The sequence below is a fragment of the Leucoraja erinacea genome, chromosome 10 (assembly GCF_028641065.1).
Source record: "Leucoraja erinacea ecotype New England chromosome 10, Leri_hhj_1, whole genome shotgun sequence".
In the NCBI taxonomy this organism is placed as follows: domain Eukaryota; kingdom Metazoa; phylum Chordata; class Chondrichthyes; order Rajiformes; family Rajidae; genus Leucoraja; species Leucoraja erinaceus.
In genome coordinates, this window is record NC_073386.1 from 51,113,196 (window position 1) to 51,137,020 (window position 23,825).

At 47.2% G+C, this 23,825-nt stretch overlaps 1 protein-coding gene across 4 annotated transcripts in view; it reads right to left on the reverse strand.

Annotated features, from left to right (window-relative positions):
• The window catches only part of LOC129701192 (flavin-containing monooxygenase 5-like), a 29,830-nt gene extending 7,550 nt beyond the window's left edge, over positions 1 to 22,280 (reverse strand). The window contains exons 1-8 of one of the 4 annotated variants that reach the window (XM_055642283.1): positions 22,045 to 22,280; positions 20,101 to 20,289; positions 19,459 to 19,624; positions 16,750 to 16,892; positions 13,852 to 14,039; positions 11,393 to 11,745; positions 9,178 to 9,250; positions 3,171 to 3,755 (exon numbers count right to left, since the gene is read on the reverse strand). In XM_055642283.1, coding sequence (XP_055498258.1) covers positions 3,410 to 3,755; positions 9,178 to 9,250; positions 11,393 to 11,745; positions 13,852 to 14,039; positions 16,750 to 16,892; positions 19,459 to 19,624; positions 20,101 to 20,289; positions 22,045 to 22,176 — 1,590 coding nt within the window. In that variant the 5' untranslated portion in view covers positions 22,177 to 22,280 and the 3' untranslated portion in view covers positions 3,171 to 3,409. Of the gene's footprint in view, positions 1 to 3,170; positions 3,756 to 5,152; positions 5,527 to 9,177; positions 9,251 to 11,392; positions 11,746 to 13,851; positions 14,040 to 16,749; positions 16,893 to 19,458; positions 19,625 to 20,100; positions 20,290 to 22,044 lie in introns of those variants that run through there. The other 3 variants (XM_055642286.1, XM_055642285.1, XM_055642284.1) reach the window with 3 other exon arrangements.
• Positions 22,281 to 23,825: the final 1,545 nt, after the last annotated feature.

The following is a 23,825-nucleotide window of genomic DNA, read 5'->3' on the forward strand; positions in this document are numbered from 1 at the left end:
AATTTATAGGCCAAATGGAAGGAATTTAGTGTTCAATTGCTGTAAATTAAAGTCAATTTAAATCGGCTTTCTAGTGGGTTCCTGTGAACGCGCTGGTTTAGAACGTTCACATTGCGCTGGATTTGTCCCCTCAAGTGCCCAGAAAAATACTGCGGGATATAAAGAGCATAAATGAACTACTCGCTATAGAAAACTTTATATACAGGGTTATATACAAGCCCCATTTAATGTAAAAATAAGGTACATACCTTTAATTGTTTGCTTTATAAAACCCTGGGGCTGCGAGAGGTTGCGGGTTGAGAGAGTGATTTTTAAACTACTATAACTATTATACAAGGCCATAAAAACTAATAATACCTTTTGCGACGGGGTCTTTCAGCGATTTTCCGTTAATGATTTACTAGGCTGAACATTTTCGATTGCACCAGCCTAGTAAAAATCGCGTTTTAAACCCGCCCCCTCTAAACAGTGCCAAAATCGCGCACACGGGGTAGGGCAGATGCTCAGCCACGATTCAGGTAGGTTTTGTAAAATACCTAGTATGTGTGGGTGGGGGGTGTGGAGGGGATGGGTGTGTGGGAGGGCTTTGAGGTGTGGGGGAAGGAGGTTGAGGAGGGACTTGGGTGTGGGGGCAGTGGGGGAGAGCTCGGAGACAAGATGGGGGAGGAGCCATGGGGGAGATGTGGTATCACGGGGAGGGTGGCAGGAGCCAACGAGGGGGAACAGAGGGGAAGAGGTTGGTGGTGTGATGGGGACTCACAGTGGGCGCTGGTCGCTTCGCTGGTCATTCTGATCTGCACGGCTTGTGGACTCAGCCCATCCTCCTGGACTTTATTCTCCAGAGGGTGCCAGGAGGAGGAGCCATCTTGATGAACGGCTGCTAACCAGCAGCCGTCCGTTTAACTCACTTTTTTTTTGAAGTTTTAGTAAGTCCTGTCCTTTGTCTGTTGGAGAATGGACTTTTTACTGGGGGGGGGAAGGTGGTAATTATAATTCTAGGTCCCTACCTGGTCGGTGAGGCAGATTTTTCTCCGGGCTGCCCCGTCGACCCGTCCTCGTGGCCTACCAGCGGGCGTGGAGCGCCGTTTCCTGGCGGGGACCGCCCAGCACCTCGGCTTCGGTGGCGGCACAGCGCTGGGGCGCTATCGCGGAGCGGGCGATGCCTTGCCTGGGTCGACGTGCTGGATCAACGCGCTGGAGCTCCGGTGAGCTGTGACCGCCGAGATCAACACCTCCGGGCTGCGGATCTGCGGAGCGGGCGGCGCCGACTCTAACATCGGGAGCTCCAAACCGGCGCGACCTTGTCGGCTTTGGAAGCCGCGGTCCCCAGTCAGGAAGCGGCCGTTCCAGGTGGCCCAGCCGCTGAGAGGACTCTCCCGGCGCCGGGGCAACACCACCCGGTGAGAACGGCCAGGAACATCGGGCCTCCGTAGAGGCAGTAGTGGTGGCCTCGATAGGCCTGACATTGGGTGAACTGGGAATGGGGACTGGACATTGTGCCTTCCCCCACAGTGGTAACCATTGTGGGGGGGATGATTTTTTTGTGTGTAGGTGAACGTGTTGGTCTGTGCCCAAGATGGCTGTCGGAACGGAGAGTGGACGCTAGCGCGCTTTAGCTGCCGCTGCTCTCTCTTCACATTGTGTTTTTGATTTTTTGTCTTTAGATTAAATTCTGTTTTTAATTTGTGTTTTGGTGATGTCTTTATTGTTTATTTTATTCTGATTATATGTTTTATTATTCTTGTTAATCTCTGTAAGGTGTCCTTGAGATTTTTGAAAGGCGCCCAAAAATAAAATGTATTATTATTATTATTAGAAGGGGCGTTACTTTCATGGTGACTGACAGGCGAGAAGACCAACTTGCTGATCTCACGATTTTTTAAACCTTCATAACTTTTGTAATCTTCCACCTATCGGAACAAAACTTGGTGGCTTGGAGCAGAGGAGAACGGCGAGTAAGTGGCGAGTAATCCTAGCGATATAGGGTGGCGTTTCTGCGCAAATTTAAATACAAAGCGAACCAGAAGTGGTCAAGATGAGAGTTTTAGTAATAGTATAGATAGATGCGCTTAAAGACAATTGGAATGTGAATCTCTACTGTTATTAGCTGATACACAAAGATTGAGGGGAACTCCTCATGATAACTATGTCGGAAGGAACTGCAGATGCTGGTTTAAACCGAAGATAGACACAAAATACTGGAGTAACTCAGTGGGTCAGACAGCTTCTCTGGAAAGGATAGAAACATCACCCATTCCTTCTCTCCAAAGATGCTGCCTGGCCCGCTGAGTTACTCCAGCATTATGTGTCGATCCTCAGAACAATGGAGGACCTGGTGTGGGGGGGGAGGGGGGCACGAGGTGGAAAAAGGGTGGGTGAAGAACAAAGGGGGGGACTGGCGCCAGAGGTGGGAGGGGGAGAATTTGTAACTTTGTAAGCATCCTTTATGGGTGACAATTTACATACCTTGGCACGGCATGCAAGCAAAGAATTTCACTGTGACATAAGACACTAAAGTATTCTATACGACCATGGTAGCACTGACTCACCAGAGCAGGGGTCTCCAAACTATGGCCCGCGGGCCACATCCGGCCCGCCACGAGATTTTATCCGGCCCGCAGCAAGCTCTTAACACATTCTGTGCAGCGGGCTATTTAGCGGGTTCTGTGGTAGCGCGGGAACTTACACGTCAGTTTGCCGTAGGCTGTCAAGTTGAAGGTTTGTGTGCAGCTGCTGACAGGTTGCCGTTAGTTGTACGTGACTAATACCCAGGGTGCCGTGCTGCCGGAGCTCACTGGCACCTCTGTGTAAAAAAAAAAAGTCAAAATAAACAGCGGGGAATTTCAACTAGTGGGTGTGTTGTCGGGGTAACCTGGTCAAAAGAGGGGGGAGGGGAAGACCCATCACTACTGAGAGTCCCTGTAGGGGGGGGAGGGCCACTAGGACTCAGCAGAGCCAGAACATGTGCTGTCTGCATGGTGGAGGTTGTGGGCCTGGTGCTGAGCCGGGAACTCTGGTGAGGTGATGACTCTGGCCCGCTGGTGGCTGGTTGAGAGGTGAGGGTCGGCGGAGTCGCTGGTGGAGGCCCGTGGGGGGGATGGAGTTGAGATACGGGTCAGCGGCAGCAGCGTCGATGGCCCCGGGGGGGGGGCGTGTGTGAGTGTGTGAGAGAGTGTGTGTGCGCGCGCGCGAGTGAGATTGTGTGTGTGAGAGTGGGTGTATGAGTGTGTGTGAGTGAATGTGTGGGTGGGTAAGTGAGTGTGAGTGTGTGTGAGTGTGAGAGTGTGTGTGAGTGTGAGTGTCTGTGTGTGTGTGTGTGTGGGAGTGGGAGTGTGTGAGTGTACGGCCCGCAAAAATGTGCCAGATATGTAATGTGGCCCTCATGCTGAAAGGTTTGGAGGCCCCTGCATTAGAGAATCAGATAGATGGCACTGAGAGCTATCAGCAGACTTAGTAGTTTCAGCAGCGTTGGCAAAGAGGCACATTGTTGACCGTTGGCGACCACGCGTGTTCTGGTGGGCTTGATAGTGCGCTGCCACTGTGTCAGGATGATTTCCCGAGCCTCCGGCCATTTTCCCGGCCCAGTCAATCGGAACTGGTAAGGTGAGCAGGGGCCAAGGTAAACCTCGAAGGCCAAGCGTGGGTCGCTGGTGAAGAGCTGCATGATGTTGGGCCTCACACCGATCTGTTCAGCTATCTCATCCATGTAAGGAATGACGTCAACTTGAATAGTGTGCCTTTGCGAGTTGACGTACCTTTTTTTTTTGCAGAAAAAGAGAAGGTTTAGTTTTGTATATTGTCGCGTGTACCGAGCGGGCACGTGCCGTCAGGGTAGGCAAGGTACGCACTGCCTACCCCGACTAAAATTATAACATAGCAATTACTAAATATAAATAGTAAAGGCATGGGAGAATTATGCTATTTAAGAGATCGATCTCCTATGTAGGCATAATTCTCCGTGCCTTTCATCCGCAGCACTTGTAACACGGGAAGCTCTGTGCAGCCCACGTGCCGTCAGCGCTGCCTGAAGCCGTCACTTTCAATCGGGGCTGAAGGCAGCAGAGATTCTGCCTTTGCAACACTGCGCATGCGCAGCGCTAGTTTCTTGGCGGGGTTTTCAAATATGGATTGTCATTATTTTAAGTGTATCTTAGGAAACAGGGAGGGAAGAATGGAGCTTGTGTACCGATAATGTGGTAAGTACATTTCTTGGTGATGTTTTTAAATACCGTATTTCCCGGGGTGTGGGGTGGGGGGGAGAGCTCCTTTCACAGCGTTTGGGAAGTCTGGCCCGGGGTAAAGTTGCGGGGAGGGCACGAATATTGTGAAGGGGGGTATCGGGATCATGCCACTTGCGGCGCTCCTTGCACGGAGGCGTACAATGCCACCGCATTGAGGCCGGGGGGGGGGGGGAGATAAGAAGTAGCTCGGGTGGCTGTGACCGGCCGCCGGGCCGGACAGCGGAACCAGTCGCCACCTCAGCGCCTCCTGTCGGCCGCCGCTTGCCTCTGGCAGCTCTCCGTCTAAAAACCTCTCTCCTGCCGCTCGCTGGCCTCACTCATGCCCTTAAATTCCGACAGCACGATTGAGGTTATTCGGCTGTGGGAATTTAACGATTTGCGGAAGCGGCTGACATGAGCGAGCGGCAGGTGAGACGTGTTCAGACGGAGGGCACTGCCAAAGGTGAGCGGGCCGGCAGAAGGCGCTGAAGTGACAGCCAGTTCTGCTGTCGGGTCCCGGCGGCCGCTCGCAGCTACCCGAGCTGCTTCTATCCCCGGCTACCGTGCGTGGCTTCATGCCCAGAGAACTGCGACAGCGGTAAGCGAGTGAGTTACTGGCATTATCCCCGACCCCCTCCTTCTCAACACTCCTGCTCTCCCCGCAACTTTACCCCTGGCACAGACTCTCCACATGCTGTGAAAGGAACTCTCCCCCCAATTGGTCCCTTGAACAACTGATTCAGCTTTTCCCTGTACTCCCGTTTTTCCCACCATCTCGCCACCTGCCATCAATCTTCACCACCCACCCATTCAGTAATTCAGAATAAAGGAGACTTGGAAGCCTTGGGCAAATTGAATTGTTACTGTTTTTATTTTTATTTTTTATTTTTACGGAGAGAACAATCTGCGCATGCGCGATTAAATGTTTTTTTAAAAAGCCAACAGTGTGCCTACCCTGAGTAATTACTCACGGCACATGCCTGGTACTGAAGTACAGTGAAAAGCATTTGCTGTGCACTATCAAGTGAGCAGAAAGACAGTACATTATTACAATCGATCCATTTACAGTATAGATACATGATAGGGGAAAAACGTTTAGTGCAAGGTAAAGCCAGCAACTTCCAATCAAGGATAGTCCGAGGGTCATCAAAGAGGAAGATAGTAGTTCAGCACTGTTCTCTAGTTGTGGTAGGATAAAAAGAGACCGAACTTAGAAAAGAACAGCACAGCACAGGCCCTTGAGCCCAGTGTCCGTGCTGAACATAACGGCCAGTTATACTAAGCATCTGTGCCTGCCTCCATTGCCCTGCATATAGAAGGGAAGAGATTGAACTTTTTTTCACCTTCCATCACAGTGAGGAATATGGAGGAGTCAATGTGGTGGATGTTTATGTTGAAATGTATTTTTGTATGTTCTGTTGCTTTTTATTTGTACGGCTGACTTGGAAAATGAAATTCCTCATCTGTTGTAAAACGTACTTGGCTAATAAAATATTATTGTATTGTATATCCATGTGTCTAGCCAAAGATGTCTGAAGAAGGGTCTCAACCCGAAACGTCACCCATTACCTCTCTCCAGAGATTCTGCCTGTCCCGCTGAGTTACTCCAGCATTTTGTGCCTATCCAAAGCTTGAATGCCACTGTGGCATCTGCCTCCATATCCGCTCCAGGCACCCACCACAAAAAAAACGCCCTGCACACCTCCTTTAACTTTGCCCTTCTCACCTTAAAGCTGTGCCCTCTAGTTTTTGATATTTCCACCCTGGGGAAAAGTTTCTGACTGTCTATCCTCGCATAATTTTATATTGTTCTTACTTTTATATAGTTTTCACTGCAGTGATCACTAAATCTTCGTGGGAGTCCTCTCTTCAAGGTCAGAGGCGACTTCCAGTGAAGCAGAGGGGCGGAAGAAGAGACCGAACTGTGTAGCACAGGAACAGGTCCGTCAACCCACAATGACCGTTCCGCACATGATGCCAAGTTAAACCGATCTCCTCTGCCTGCATGTGATCCATATCCCTCCATATCCATCAGCCAAAGGGCTCTTCATTGCCATTGCCATATTTGCCCCCACTACCCCTGGCACCTTGCAACATAAGAGAAAACCAAGCCAAACAGAAAAATACTGCAAATTATTTTTTTCTTTTTTTTTTCTTAAATGGCACAAGTGCTGGAGTAACTCAGTAAGTCAGGCAGCATCACTGGAGAATATGGATACAGGCGATGTTTTGGGTTGGGATCATTCTTCGGACTGATTGGTGGTGGTGGGGGGGGGGGGGGCTGAGAGCTGAAAGAGAGTAGGGGTAGGACAAAGTTCGGCGAGTGATAGGTGGATACGGATGAGTGGGGGGGGAGGGGGTTTGATAGGCAGATGGTTGGATAAATACCATGGATCCAAAGACAAATGGGGTGAGGTGAGGATGGGAGAGTCGTGAATTGTGAATTCAGAGGATGGAATATAGGGGGAATGGGACGGGGGAAGTGGGGAGTGGGTGGCACGGTGGCACAGCAGTAGAGTTGCTGCCTTACAGCACCAGGGACCCGGGTTCGATCCTAACTATGCGTGCTGTCTGTATGGAATTTGTACGTTCTCCCCGCGACCTACGTGGGTTTTTTTCCGAGATCCTCGGTTTTCTCTCACACTCCAAAGACGTACAGATTTGTAGGTTAATTGGCTTGGTGAATGTAAAAATTGTCCCTGGTGTGTCGGATAGTGTTAATGTGCGGGGATCGCTGGTCAGCATGGACTCGGTGGGCTGACGGGCATGTTTGCGCGCTGTATCTCTAAACTAAATGGGTGAAAATCAAGGTGAGGCACAAGGAAGGGAGGGGGTTAAAAGTGTGAGGGGAGGAGAAGGTGGGGTTGTTTGTAGGTGAGTTACTTAAACAGGCAGATATCTGGCTGGGAAGATGATCCATTTTAGCATCATAGAGAGATGCACCATGAAAGATGTCCTTGGGTCTACTGACCATCAACCATTCACTTACACGAATCCTATGTTAATCCCCTTTCTGTTATTATTATCCTCCCATTCTCATCAGCACCTCTAGATTCTACCTACAGACCAGAGGAGCTGGGAATGTTTTCCTTGGAGAGATGTGAAGGATAATGTGATGGCGGCATATCAAATTATCAGGGATCTGGACAGGGTGACAGTGGGACGTTTTCCCATAGTTTAGTTTAATTTAGTTTACAGATACAGCATGGAAACCGCCGAGTCCACGCCCACCATCGTTCACCCGTACACACTAGTTCCATGTTTTCTATCCCACTTTCTCATCCACTCCCGACACACTCGGGGACAATTTACAGAGGGCCAATTAACCCACAAATCCCGCACGCTTTTGGGATGTGGGAGAAAGCCCACGCGGTCACAGTTCAAACGTGGAGACTCCACACAAAGATACGGCAGGCAAGGTCGGGATGGAACCCAGGCCTGTGGTGCAGTGAGGCAGCAGCTCGACCAGCTGCACCACTGTGCTGCTCTTGTGCCAGTATGATGCAACTGGAATAAAATAGCCCCTAACTGCGCTGTTGATAGAAACATAGACAATAGGTGCAGGAGTAGGCCATTCGGCCCTTCGAGCCTGCACCGCCATTCAATATGATCATGGCTGATCATCCAACTCAGTATCCTGTACCTGCCTTCTCTCCATACCCCCTGATCCCTTTAGCCGCAAGGGCCACATCTAACTCCCTCTTAAATATAGCCAATGAACTGGCCTCAACTACCTTCTGTGGCAGAGATTTCCACAGATTCACCACTCTGTGTGAAAAATGTTTTCCTCATCTCGGTCCTAAAAGATTTCCCCCTTATCCTTAAATTGTGACCCCTTGTTCTGGACTTCCCCAACATCGGGAACAATCTTCCTGCATCTAGCCTGTCCAACTGCTTAAGAATGTTGTACGTTTCTATAAGATCCCCCCTCAATCTTCTAAATTCTAGCGAGTACAAACCGAGTCTATCCAGTCTTTCTTCATATGAAAGTCCTGACATCCCAGGAATCAGTCTAGTGAACCTTCTCTGTACTCCCTCTATGGCAAGAATGTCCTTCCTCAGATTAGGAGACCAAAACTGTACGCAATACTCCAGGTGTGGTCTCACCAGGACCCTGTACAACTGCAGTAGAACCTCCCTGCTCCTACACTCAAATCCTTTTGCTACGAATGCTAACATACCATTCGCCTTCTTCACTGCCTGCCACAGCTGCATGCCTACTTTTAATGACTGGTATACCATGCCACCCAGGTCTCTTTGCATCTCCCCCTTTCCTAATCGGCCACCATTCAGATAATAGTCTACTTTCCTGTTTTTGCCATCAAAGTGGATAACCTCACATTTATCCACATTATACTGCATCTGCCATGCATTTGCCCACTCACCCAGCCTATCCAAGTCACCTTGCAGCCTCCTAGCATCCTCCTCACAGCTAACACTGCCCCCCAGCTTAGTGTCACCCGCAAACTTGAAGATGTTGCATTCAATTCCCTCGTCCAAATCATTAATATATATCGTAAATAGCTGGGGTCCCAGAACTGAGCCTTGCGGTACCCCACTAGTCACTGCCTGCCATTGTGAAAAGGACCCGTTTACTCCTACTCTTTGCTTCCTGTCTGCCAGCCAGTTCTCTATCCACATCAATTCTGAACCCCCAAAACCGTGTGCTTTAAGTTTTTATACTAATCTCTTATGTGAAACCTTGTCGAAAGCCTTCTGAAAGTCAAGATATAACACATCCACTGGTTCTCCCTTATCCACTCTACTAGTTACATCCTCGAAAAACTCTATAAGATTCGTCAGACATGATTTACCTTTCATAAATCCATGCTGACTTTGTCCAATGATTTCACCACTTTCCAAATGTGCTGCTATCCCATCTTTAATAACTGATTCTAGCAGTTTCCCCACTACCGACGTTAGACTAACTGGTGGGTAATAATATGTAGTGTAATACCTTTTGGCCATTTCTTCCCTTTTCTTCACGATGTCCGCCATCATATCGTCAACACAGGGCAGTTTAGCCAAGCCTATGGAACAAAATAAAAGAATTGGGGTCAGCTCATTGAATCAATGCAAATGTAAATGCACTTGTGCTGGATTGAATAGAACGATTGCCAACTGTGCTGAGTGCAGTAAGGGGTTGGCTGCTCTGATAGAATGGCTTTGACAACTGGCGAGGCCCAAACTACAACCTCCCACCTCCGCAAGCCTAGTTCCTCACCAGCCCTCCAAGCCCTTAAGCTGTTAAAACCTTTGCCAAACTTGGTGTCGTTTTTGGTCTTTGTATCGTTTCATACCTCTAGTTTCCCTCTCCCCTGTCTCGCAGTCTGAAGGGACTTGCCCCGGAAATGTCACCCACTCCTTTTCCCCCAGAGATGCTGCCTGTCTTGCTGTTACACCAATATTGTGTGTCTATCTGCAGTGTAAACCAGCATCTGCAGTTCCTTCCTACATATTAGTGTAGTTTAGTTTTTTACTATCACATGTACCGAGATACAGTGAAAAGCTTTGTATGTGCGCTATACAAAGAAAAGACTATACATGATTACAATCAAGCTGCCCACAGTGAACAGATAAAGGATAAATGGTACAACGTTTAGTGCAAAATATAATATTGAATCCGATAAGATTCCTATTGAAGATAGTTCAAAAGGTGTCCAATGGAATAGATGGGAGGTCAGGACCGCACTCTAGCTGATGAGAAGACCATTCAGTTGCCTGATAACAGCAGGGAAGAAACTGTCCCTGAATCTGGAGAGGTTTGTGAACTTGAGTGTCAAAGACTCTACTGTGTGGGCAGCAAGCACCGTGGCACAGCTGTAGAGTTGCTGCCTCACGGCGCCAGAGGCCCCGGTTCGATCCCGACTACGGATATTGTCTGTACGGAGTTTGCACGTTCTACCTTCCTCCCACATTCCAAACACATGCAGATTTGTAAGTTAATTGGCTTCTGCAAATTGCCCCTCGTGTGCAGGATAGAACCAGTGTGTACGGGCGATCGCTGGTCGGCGCAGACTCGGTGGGCCGAAGGGCCTGTTTCCACACTGTAACTCTAAACTAAACTAAAAAGTTCAGATCTTGAACAATCCACCACTCAACTATCAGCAAGAAGAATTCTTCCCTTCAATCTCAGTTTGGGTTTGACTGCATTTCACAAACTCTGGACCAAGGTAGAAAGCAAAGAAAAATGCACCTCCAAAGCAGATTAAATTTGAAACAGTATGTGCCAGGGATTGAATTTAGAATCTCCTGGACAGAAAGGCAATGTATTCATCTGAACGCCAAGAGAGGAACAGTAATTGTCAAGAAAAAAATCTATATCATATTGAGGTTAGTTTGGAGATACATCAGGGAAACAGGGCCTTCGACCCACCAAGCCCATAGATCACCCGTTCACACTAGTTCTATGTTATCCCACTTTCCCCATCTACTCGCTACATCAACTAGGGCCAATTTACTGAGGGTATTTCGCCTACAAACCTGCACGTCTTTGGGATATGGGAGGAAACCGAAGCACCCAGAGGAAACCCAGGCGGTCACAGAGAGAACATACAAACTCCATGCACAGACAACACCAAGGTCAGGATCGAACCCAGGTGTCTGGCGCAGTGTGGCAGCGGCACTACCAGCTGCATCGCTGTCCCGCTCACTATCACGTCAACAACAAGACTACCTAATCAATAGATATTACACACAATGCAGTTGGTTAACATATGATGAGCGTTTGACGACACTGGGCCTCTACTCACTGGAGTTTAGAAGGATGAGGGGTCCCCTCATTGAAACATACAGAATAGTGGAAGGCCTGGGTAGAGTGGATGTGGAGAGGATGTTTTCATTAGTGACAGAGTCTAGGATAGGGGTCATAGCCTTGGATTGGGAAGGAGATGAGGAGGAATTAATTTTATTAGAGGTTGGTGAAATTGCCACAGAAGCTGTGGAGGCCAAGTCAATGGTTATTTTTAAGGCAGAGATAGACAGATTCTTGATCAGTACGGGTGTCGGGTTATGGGGAGAGGGCAGGAGAATGGGGTTAGGAGGGAGAGATAGATCGGCGATGATTGAATGGCGGAGTAGATTTGATGGGCCGAATGGCCTAATTCTGCTCATTCATGAATTTAGGAACTTATGAGTGCATGTTGGTGATGCTTTGAAAAATGTCCGCATACCTTTAAAGGCCCTCGTAGCCCAACGAGCCTGGAGTTCTGATATTGGCATGATGGCTCCCAGGGGCTGGATTAGGCCGATGATTGCCAGGGTCGGATGTTCTAGTCGAGGAGGAAAGACATACTTGTACAGAGGGACATGGTTTTCGTCGACTTCAATGATGGTCTTATCCAGAAAGGGGAACGCAAAAGTGTATCCCGTTGCAAAGATAACAAAATCGACCTCTTCCGTCGTGCCATCTTCAAAGATGGCTGCCGATTCAGTAAATTCGCTCACATTGGGTTTCACAAGAACACTTCCAGTTATTATGCAATTTGGCAAATAATCATTAATCGTCGGATGCTGGCCCTGAAATCTGGAGGAGAGAGAGAGAGATAATAATCCGGCTAGAATGGCTGCAGTGCATTGGAGTTAACCTTTTAGAATTACCATGGTTAGAGTTAGTCTTACAGCAGAAAAACAGGCTCTTCAGTCAATCGAGTCCATGCCAACCATCAAACAGATACACACCTCCCCCCTTGACTCCATTCAAGGACTCAAGCAGTCTTTCCAGGTGCGGCAGAGGTTCACCTGCACCTCCTCCATTGCATCCGCTGCTCTAGGTTATCAGCTGCTCTGCATCGGTGAGACCAAGCGCAGGCTTGGCGAATGCTTCGCCCAACATCTCCGCTCGGTTCGCAATAACCAACCTGATCTCCCGGTGGCCCAGCACTTCAACTCCCCCTCCCGTTCCAAATCCAACCTTTCTGTCCTGGGCCTCCTCCATGGCCACAGTGAGGACCACCGTAAATTGGAGGAGCAGCACCTCATATTTTGCTTGGGCAGTTTGCACCCCAGCGGTATGAACATTGACCTCTCCAATTGTCCTCCACACTCAGCTCTCCCTCAGCCCACTGGCTCCACTTCCTTCCGCCCCCCCACCGTCACATCAGTCTAAAGAAGGGTTTCGACCCGAAACGTTGCCGATTTCCTTCGCTCCACAGATGCTGCCTCGCCTGCTGAGTTTCTCCAGCATTTTTGTCTACCTTCGATTTTCCAGCCTCTGCAGTTCCTTCTTAAACACTAGTTTATTTGTTTAGTTTAGAGATACAGCGCAGAGACAGGTCCTTTGGCCCACTGAGTCCGCACCGACCAGCGATCCCCGCACACTAACACGTTCTACGCACACTAGGAACAATTATACCAAGTAGCCAATTAACCCACATACCTGTACGTTTTTGGAATGTGGGAGGAAACTGGAGCACATGGAGAAAACCCATGCGAGGAGAACATGCAAACTCCGTACAGACAGCACCCGTAATCAGGATCAAACCCAGGTCTCTGGCGCTGTGAGGCAGCAACTCTACCGCCGCGCCACTGTGCCGCACAGCTGATCTGAAACATTAATTGTTTTTCTCTCTCCCGCCACAGAGGCTGACTGACATGGTGAATACTCCCCTCATTCTTTGCTTGTAGTTGCAACTCTGGCATCATTTGTTATGTAGTAAACCATTCCTAAATGCTTCAAGTGAACACGACAAGCCAAAATGAGAAACCGAGCCAAATGGAAAACAGGGTAGATGGCCAAAAGTCAACAAACAAAAATAAATAACGGAAGGGGTTCATTGGAGCAGCTAGGTACCTTCAAGGTAAGACAAAGATTGTCGGGGAAGGAATTCTGAGGGCTAATAACTAATAGGGATATGGTTTGTGCTGTGGTGTGGTGACAGGGATGTGATGGCAGACAAAGCCTAAAGGTAGAGACATGGAATGCAGCAGTGATGACACCCAAGTTTCAGGAACGTCATTGATTGTGTTATGGTGTTGTGACAGAAAATTGGATCTACTTGTGGATAATCTTTTTATTCGGCAATCAAGACTGAGTTTGTTCCCTAATTAAAGGGCCTGTCCCACTTTCACGACCTAATTCGCAACCTTTTTTACTCGTGGACATGTTTCATCATGCTAGAAAAACGCCCCGACCTACTTGATGCCACGAGTACCTACGACTAGCATCACGGCCTGCTACGACCTTGTGACGACCATGTTGCGAGTTTGAGTCAAGGGCAAACTCGGCAGAGGTTGTGAATTAGGTTGTGAAAGTGGGACAGGCCCTTTAGCCTTTCTGTGACCTCCATTCTGTTCTCGGGGCTGCCGGGAACAAGGGGGGAGCAAGGCAGGGGTTGGCAAGTGGCGAAAATGAAGGGGGACCCAGTGGGAGTGGGGGGGCTGTGACAATAAAGTATCATTGACTCATTGAATTGAATAATTGAAGACCTCATTTTACTGTTCATCACGTTTCTGTGCAATCTTGTCAGCTGAGAATATAAAGGCTGTATCAAAGTCGTGCTCAGCAGGTCAGCCTTGACTGGTCACTTGGTGCGCGCCAATGAATTTCTTGTTGCTCTCCATGCAACTCCGCATGGCCTGCCCATTTGCTTTTACAAAGACCACAGAATGCGATGCTGGTGAGATTACTCACCTGTGGGTGGGTTGCAAACCATAGTTCGCATGATCAAATCGATTGTTTATACGTCTCTCAATCACCCAGGCAGTTAGAGGTGGAGGGACCAAGTTATAAACACGGCAGGTATAGGCCATGTCGACAGGGTATCCTCTCGCTGCCACACGGTTGATTATCCAGGCACCCCTTCTTGTACTCAGAAACACCTGCAAGATATTTAGATCATGATCTTGTGATAGGAGCAAAATTAGGCCATTCGGCCCATCAAGTCTACTCCGCCATTCAATCATGGCTGATCTATCACTCCCTCCTAACCCCTTTCTCCTACCATCTCCCCATATTAGCCTCTGACACCTGTACTAATCAAAAATCTATCTACCTTAAAAAATATCCACTGACAGCCTCCACAGCCCTCTGTGGCAAAGAATTCCACACATTCACCACCCTCTGACTAAATAAATTTCTCCTCATTCCCTTCCTAAAAGAACGTCCTTTAATTCTGAGGCTATGAGGAAAGAGATATGGAGAAATTTCTTTAGTCAGAGGGTGGTGAATCTGTGGAATTCATTGCCACAGAAGGCTGCAGAGGCCAAGTCAATGGATATTTGTACAGCAAAGATGGATAGATTCTTGATTAGTACGGGTGTCAGGGGTTATGGGGAGAAAGCAGAATGGGGTTAGGAGGGAAAGGGCAGGCTCGAAGGGCCGAATGGCCTACTCCTGCACCTAATTTCTATCAGCCATGATTGAATGGCAGAGTAGACAGAAGAAAGATTGGCAAGGAAAAATCATTACATTTGGGCTAAATTAATAAACAGGTCATAAACATAAAAATAACACAATAATGTAAATAATAACATGCTAATAATGTTAATGATAATAGGTTAATAATATGTTAAGATGTTACCAGAAATGGATCATTTACAAAAATAATAACAATAATGATAACATTTAAAAAAAAAATAAATGGGCCTAAAGATAAAAATAATATGTAAACATATTTTGAAAAATATTAAATCCTTGCTTTGCAGAAGAAAGATTTTGGCAGGGAAGATAATTCAATGTGGGGTAAGTTAATAAACAGGTCATAAACATAAAGTTAGGAAGGAATTCCAAATACATTTCTTTGACCAGATGGTGGCTGTATGATGAAATTTGTGACCTGTGGATTAGATTTGGCAAATAGCACGATGGATCAGGAGGAAGAAATGAAGGATATTTTGACATGGTTAAATGAAGAGTTTTAAGGAGGTGGTGCAGCAGAAAATATAGGCTTCATTGGTAAAAAGAGAGGATTTTGAACCCTCAAGCTGCCTCTAGCATTGTGAGGTTGGTTGTCTGTGTTACAACTGCACGTATCAGCCTTGCAGCCAGTGCCTGCAAAATTGGAGACGTCCCATTGCTTAGCTAAGTTTGGTTTAGTTCAGGGGTGGGGAACCTTTTCATGTTGGAAGGCCGCATTAAGTTAGCTGTGATCTAATAAGGCCGCATCCAAGAAACTTCAATTAGATATACAGGGTACTTCAAAACGTACATTATTTTGTTAAAATAGCCCTCATGACTTACTAATGTTTTAATTGTGGCCGTCAGTCAGGGAGGATTATTTCATCGAATCTTCTTTTACTCTTTGGTATTTTTAATACGTTCATTTTAAGATTAAAATACAAATAATAAAAGATGAACAATAACATATTAATAAAAATAAAAGGTGGACAAAAATTCTGGAGAAACTCAGCGGGTAAGGCAGCATCTATGGAGCAAAGGAAATAGGCGATGTTTCGGACCCGGTCTGAAAACTTCGCCTATTTTCTTCGCTCCATAGATGCTGCCTCTCCTGCTGAGTTTCTACAGCATTTTTCTCTACCTTCGATTTTCCAGCATCTGCAGTTCCTTCTTAAATAAAAATAAAAGGATTTGTTCTACAAAATTTGGCTGCACATAATGGCCTAGAAGGCCACAGGTTCCCCACCTCTGGTTTAGTTTATTATTGTCGCGTGTACCGGGTACAGTGAAAACCTTTTTGTTGCGTCCTATCCAGTCAGCGACAAGACTATACGAATGGTGAAGGGCCTGGGTAGAGTGGATGTGGAGAGGATGATTCCACTAGGAAGAGAGTCCAGGACCAGAGGGCACAGCCTCAGAGTAAAAGGATGTACAGTATCTTTGGAAAGGAATTGAGGAAGTTCTTTAGTCAGAGGATGGTGAATCTGTGGAATCCATTGCCACAGACAGCTGTGGAGGCCAAGTCACGGGATATTTTTATGGTGGAGATCGACAGATTTTTGATTAGTAAGGGTGTCAGGAGTTATGAGGAGAAGGCAGGAGAATGGGGTTGAGAGGGAATGGCAGATCAGCCATGATTGAATGGCGGAGAAGACTTGATGGGCCGAATGACCCAATTCTGCCACTAGAACTTATGGACTTCTACATGATTACAATTGAGCCATCCACAGTGCACAGATACAGGATAAAAGGAATTACGTGTAGTGCAAGATAAAGTCCAGCGAAGTCTGAGGGTCTCCAATGAGGTAGATGGTAAGGTTAGGACCGGTCTAGTGGTGATATGATGGTTCTGTTTCTGCTCATGGAAGGATCGTTCAGAAGTCTGAAAACAGCGGGAAAGAAACTGTTCCCGAGTCTGGTGGTGCGCGCTTTCAAGTTTGTGTATCTTCTGCCGGACGGGAGTGAGAGGGGAGGAGGAGGAATATGCGGGGGTGGGAAAAGTTCCTAGATTATGTTGGCTGCTTTCCCAAGGAAGCAGGGGTGATGGCAAAAAGATGTTTTTGTAACATTTTATTACAGATCTGGCCTGAAACCAAATGAGTTACCAGAACCAGAAAGGTGGGCAAGTTTTTGCTTGAAACACACACAGTGCATACAGTGAATTGACGTCATTCTGTCTGTGTTGCTCATTACCTGTTTAGCATGTTGACCGATTTCAACTGCAAGATCACCCCCTGAGTTTCCGATACCAATGACCACCACTCTTTTCCCTTCAAATATCAGCGGCTGTTTATAATCCTTGCTGTGCATATATTGACCCTTGAATTTCTCTATACCTGGGGATATAGACAAGAGACAAATGGAGAAGCATTTTGCTTGGCGAGTATACAACCCCAATGACAGCAAATAAACTTAACATAAACTTCTGCAGTTGTACGGGGCTCTGGTGGGACATCATCTGGAGTATTGTGTACAGTTTTGGTCTCCTAATTTGAGGAAGGACATCCATGTGATTGAGGCAGTGCAGTGTAGGTTCACGAGAGTGATCCCTGGGATGGCGGGTCTGTCATATGAGGAAAGATTGAAAAGACTGGGGGGGGGGGGGGGGGGGATCTTATAGAAACATATATAATTATAAAAGGACTGGACAAGCTAGATGCAGGAAAAATGTTCCCAATGTTGGGCGAGTCCAGAACCAGGGGCCACAATCTTAGAATAAAGGGGAGGCCATTTAAGTCTGAGGTGAGAAAAAACTTTTTCACCCAGGGAGTTGTGAATTTGTGGAATTTCCTGCCACAGAGGGCAGTGGAGGCCAAATCACTGGATGGATTTAAGAGAGTTAGATAGAGCTCTAGGGGCTAGTGGAATCAAGGAATATGGGGAGAAGGCAGGCACAGGTTATTGATTGGGGACGATCAGCCATGATCACAATGAATGGCGGTGTTGGCTCGAAGGGCTGAGTGGCCTCCTCCTGAACCTATTTTCTATGTTCAATGGTGTCCGTCTGTACCGTCATGTGTACAGAGATACAGTAAGAAGCTCGTTCTGCATGCTGTCCAGTTAAATCATACTGTACATGAGTACAATAGATCCTCTTCTGGAACAGTACGCAGAGAGTCGCCATGTTCTGCTGCCATCTTGCAACGCCCAAGTCCGTAAAACATCCGCCTGGTGTCCTGGCGGCACTGGGTTGGTGGAGATGGGTTTGGCCTGGCCCAGCCCTGTGCCGTCGGCTCGGCACCACTCTGTGCTGCTGCCCTCGACCACATAGCTTAAGCTTTATTATTGTGACCTGTACTGAGATACAGTGAACAGCTTTGTTTTGGATGCTATCCATAATACATTCATGACAAACTCAAGTACAACAGGTAGAACAAAGGGGAAGATGCAGGGCGCAGAATGTAGTTCTCAGCATTGTAGCGCATCTGCTCCATAGACAAAGTTCAATGTCCACAATGGGGTAGAGGTGAATCGGACAGTACCACACCAGCTATGGGATGTTCAGAAGCCTGATAACCAAAACCAATGCCCGCATTGAGGTAATGAAAGGACCGTTGTGAAGCCTGATAACAGAGGCAAAGAACCTGTCCCTGAATTTGGTGGTGTGCATTTTAAAACTTTTCTACCTTCTGCCTTATGGGAGCAAGAAGAAGAAAGAATGACCAGGGTAGGACAAGTCTTTGATTATGATGGCGGTTTTTTCGAGGCAACATGAAGTGTAGATGGAGTCAATGGTGAGGAGTCTGGTCTGTGAGATGGACTGGGCTACATCTACAACTTCTGTGCATGAAGCAGTTAGATAGGCACATAGATACGTGGGGAATGGAGGGACGTGGATCACATGCAGGCAGAGGAGATTAGTTTAACTTTGCATCATGTTCGGCTCAAACATTGCGAGCCAAAGGGCCTGTTTCTGCGTTGTACTTTCCAGTCAGAAGAAGGGTCACGACACGAAACGTCACCTCTTCCTTTTCTGAAGCGATGCCCCTCGGAGACAGCGGCCAATTGGCCGCCGAGTGACCAGCGCACTATGTGATTGGACGCAACCCGCTTAGAGACAACGGTTGGTTGGCCTTTTTTCCTCATTTTAAAATCGTACTGTTCCGATTTTTCACACTTTAACTTAAAAATCGGAACAAATACGATAAAATTGGACTAGTTGGCAGGTACGTGTCTGTCCCGCTGAGTTACTCCATGTTCTAACGGTTTGGTCATTATAACATTGTTGTTTGAGTGACATTGTTTATCACAGATTAGCAGCTGTACAGCTGCAACAAATGAGAAAAAAAGACTGGGTTTCAGAGGCTTCTTTTCTAAAGCATTGTACAACTGTAAATACTTCTTATTCGTGGCTTGCTACTTGCCTTGCACAGAACTACACAATGCATAGAAAAAAATCTGCTTTCAGTATTTGGACATGCTGTTTACAGTTTAGTTTATTGTCACGTGCACCGAGCTACAGTGAAAAGCTTTTGTCACATGTTATCCAGTCAGCGGAAAGACAATACATGATTACAATCGAGCCGTCCACAATGTGCAGATACATGATAAAGGGAATAACCTTTAGTGCAAGGTAAGATCCAGTAAAGTCTGATCTAAGATGGTTCAAGGGTCGCCAATGCGGTAGACGGGAGGTCGGGACCGCTCTCTAGTTGGTGATAGGGTGGTTCAGTTGCCTGATAACAGGTGGGAAGAAACTGTCCCTGAATCTGGAGGTGTGCGTTTTCACACTTCTGTACCTTTTGCCTGATGGGAGAGGGGAGAAGAGAGAGTGACCAGGGTGAGACTGGTCCTCGATTATGCTGGTGGCCTTGCCGAGGCAGCGTGAAGTGTAGACAAGGTCAATGGAAGGGAATGCCGACAGCTTGTGCTTTATCTGCTGACTGTCACCATGTTACTCACCAGGAAATGAATCCAGAGGCAAGTGAGGATTGGTGTGATGACCAGTACAGACTAAAACAGCATCGAAGGTCATTGTTTCCATGTTTCCCTCCACATCCTTTGTCACAACGTCCCACTGCCCGGAGGAAGGGAAATCCACCCGCTTTGTAACACTGCAGACACTGGTCTAGAGAGGCCGAGGGGGAAAACGGTTAGACAGTCAATGTCAAACCCATTCAACGTAGAATTTTCACAAATGGGGTGAAGATGCAGACAGGTGGAGATTTTTTATATACTTTAGAGTTAAATAATATTACTTCCTTTTTCCAGTTTTTCTACATTAGTTTGATGACCCATTGTTACCCAAATAAGTGCATTGATTTGCAGAAACAAGGAACTGCAGATTCGCACACACAAGTGTTGGAGTAACTCAGCAGATCAGTGTCTTTAAAAAAAAAAAACATTTTCACTATTTTTGTTTGGTTTTCTTTCGTGTTTCAAGCTGCCAGGGGTGGTGTTCCGAAGAAGTGTCCCACCTCGAAATGTCGTCTGAAGATGGGCGCCAACTTGAAATGTCACCTATCCATGTTCTCCAGAGATTCCACTTGACCCGCTGAGTTACACCAGCACATTGTGTCATATTTCTAAGATCTAAAGCCTCACCTGAAATCGTATATACTTCATCAGGTCGAAATTCGCGGCATAAAGACGGAAATAGTCCATAATCTTGGAGTTGTGCATGTAATTTGGATATTCTTCTGGAATGGGAAAATCACTATAGCACATCATCTCTTTGGATGTATTGATAACCAATGATTTATAGATGCTGGGCCTTCCATCAGTTATTTTCTCCTGGGTAAAATAAGTAGAATTACTTTATTAGCAATCTAATGCTAAATTTCCACAGAGCTCCTCACCAACTCTCAAAACACTCCTCCAAAGTGTCCACAGCTTGATGTATCTCAGTAAAGTCACCAACAAGTTGCTTCCTTTCAAGACTGTAATGTTGTGCAGAAGCTCCTTATGATTCTATCACAAGTAAAGGGAGTACAGAGAAGGTTCACCAGACTGATTCCTGGGATGTCAGGACTTTCATATGAAGAAAGACTGGATAGACTCGGCTTGTACTCGCTGGAATTTAGTAGATTGAGGGGGGATCTTATAGAAACTTACAAAATTCTTAAGGGGTTGGACAGGCTAGATGCAGGAAGATTGTTCCCGTTGTTGGGGAAGTCCAGGACAAGGGGTCACAGTTTAAGGATAAAGGGGAAATCCTTTAGGACCGAGATGAGAAAAAAAAAAATTCACACAGAGAGTGGTGAATCTCTGGAACTCTCTGCCACAGATGGTAGTTGAGGCCAGTTCATTAGCTATATTTAAGAGGGAGTTAGACGTGGCCCTTGTGGCTAAAGGGATCAGGGGGTATGGCGAGAAGGCAGGTACAGGGTACCGAGTTGGATGATCAGCCATGCAGGCTCAAAGGGCCAAATGGCCTACTCCTGCACCTATTTTCTATGTTAAAGGACAACCAATGCTCCAATTCATTGGATCCACAATGACCAGATTATTTGAGGTCTTACTTGTAGTAATACACAGTGGCAAAACCCAAGGTTTAGTTTAGTTTAGAGATACAGCGTGGAAACAGGCCCTTCAGCCCACCGATCTGTGCCGACCAGCAATCCCCGTACATTAACACTACCCTACACACAAGGGACAATTTTACATTTACATCAAGCCAATTAACCTACAAAATTGTACATCTTTGGAGTGTGGGACGAATCCGAAGATCTCAGAGAAAACCCACGCAGGTCACAGGGAGCACGTACAAACTCCCTACACCCGTACTCAGGATCGAACGCGGGTTTCTGACGCTTCAGACAGTCTGAAGAAGGGTCTCAACCTGAAACGTCACCCATTCCTTCTCTCCAGAGATGCTGCCTGTCCCGCTGAGTTACTCCAGTTTTTTGCGTCTATCTTTAGCTTAGTTTATTGTCACGCATACCGAGGTACAGTGCAAAGCTTCTATTGCATGCTACACAGTCAGCGGAAAGACTTTACATGATCACAATTGAGCCATCCACTGTGTACAGATACATGATGAAGGGAATAATGTTCAGTGCAAAATAAAGTCGGTTAAAGTTTGATTACAGGTCTTCAATGAGGTAGATGGTAGCTCAGGACCATTCTCTAGTTGTCGGTAGAATGGTTCAGTTGCCTGATAACAGCCGAGCAGAAACTGTCCCTGAATCTGGAGGTGTGCGCTTTCACACTTCTGCACGCCTTGCCTGATGGGAGCGGGGAGAAGAGAGAGTGGCCAGGTTGAGACTGTGCCTTGATTATGCTGGTGGCCTTGCCGAGGCAGCGTGAGGAGTAAATGGAGTCAATGGAAGGGAGGTTGATGGTCTGGGCTGTGTCTGCAACTCTCTGCAGTTTCTTGCAGTCTTGGATGGAGCTGTTCCCAAACCATGCCGTGATGCATTCCGGCAAAATGCTCTCGACGGCACATCGGTAGAAGTTGGTGAGGGTTGTTGGGGACATGCCGAACCTCCCAAGGCGAGGGCTGGGATTGGACCACGGAACAGAACTCCATAAAACATCAGAACGTACCTGAAAGTTCCACAGCCCTCCAATGTCATCGTTCCGTTCAAAACATACAGGCTCCAAATCTTCATCCAAACAGCATTTGATACATGGTAGCCCGCTGGCTCCAGCACCTATGATAGCGACTCGCTTGGGCATTTTCACCTGTCAAAGGAAAGAGTCAGCAATCAACTTAATTTTGCAATATGACAACGTACTGGGCAACCACATTTACTATATTCTTCATATAGCCGTTCAACTCCAAAGACCAACAGGTTTGTAGGTTATTGGCTTTAGTAAGTTGTAAAATTATCCCTAGTGCGTAGGATAGTGCTGGTGTACTACCTGGTCGGCATGGACTCGGTGGGCCGAAGTGCCTGATTCAGTACTGAATCTCTAAAGTCCAAAGTCTACATTTTCACAGCTCCTTGCATACTCCCACCACCTTTGTGTGAAATTCCGGGCAGGGTCCCATTTGCCTGCATTTGGCCCAAAAACCCTCTAAACCCTTCCTGTTCGTAAATGTCAGGGTCCAGTCAGGTCTAGATTGAGTCAACAGAGATGGGGTTAGCTCCAGACCCAAGTGGGGAGGGATCATGATTTTTTGTGACCCTATTTAGACAGTGTGGAGACTGCAGTCCCTGGTTAAGCCCCGTCTCCTTGACTCAGTCCCCTGCTCCCACTGTGAGCGCGGCCGTTGTCACCGACTGGGAAGTCAGTCGGATCTCCAGCCAGAAGCTCCCACGGTCCAGAGTGGGGTCTCAACAGTGGTCATGGTCATTTCAAAGATCGACCTCCTCCCAACCAAACACTTCTTTCGCGTGCAAAAGGAAAAGAAAACAGAATTCCTTTAAAAAAAAAATACAAATGCATTTAATCTGCAGTGGGGAATCCGCCTTAAAACTACTTACACCCACTCCTTACCGGTTGTATCTTCTGCTTGCAGGCGAGACGCTCGCCCCCTGGAACCGTCGCTGCACCGGGTTCTTGCACCGCGCCGCTGAACGGTCGAGCTGCCGTCTTGGAGCGCCGGCCACCTGGGTTCGATCCCGACCTTCTCCCTTGTAGCTCCGGGGATAAAATGGGATCCGTGTTCGTGCTCTACGCAGCATTCACTCGGCCATCTCTTTCTCATTGGCCTTTCCCCAAACCCCCCTCTCCACACAAACCCAATTGTTCTTTACTTTCAGTTCAACTGAAGTGACCCAGGAAGTGATTTTCGGAATCTCAAATAGCCTCTCCTTATAGGAGAGCGATTATCTTACATACCAATCTCATTTAAAGCTCACTCTGGAACCCCCTCGCTAGAGGTTAATTCCCAAACCTGTACATTCACAAACTTGTACAAACTTGTACACAGAATTTGAACCATTTTATAACTTTTTCTCCCCCTAGGGAAAGGGATTCTAAACCCAGAGAATTTATGTTTAAAGGTTAAAACAAAGAACTGCAGATGCTGGTTTACAAAAATGGACCCAAAGTGCTGGAGAAACTGTGTTGGGTCGGGACAGTGACACAGCAGTAGAGTTGCTGCCTTACAGTGCCGGAGACCCGGGTTCAATCCTGACTACGGGTGCTGTCTGTACGGAGTTTGTACGTTCTCCCTATGTCAGCGTGGGTTTTCTCCGGGTGCTCCGGTTTCCTCCCACAATCCAGAGAAGTACAGGTTTATAGGTTAATGGGCTTCTGTAAATTGTCCCTTGTGTATTGGTGATCGGTGCGGACTCAGTGGGTCAAAGGGTCTGTTTCCAGAGCACTGGAGTAACCCAGTGGGTCAGGCAGCATCTCTGGAGAACATAGATATGTGA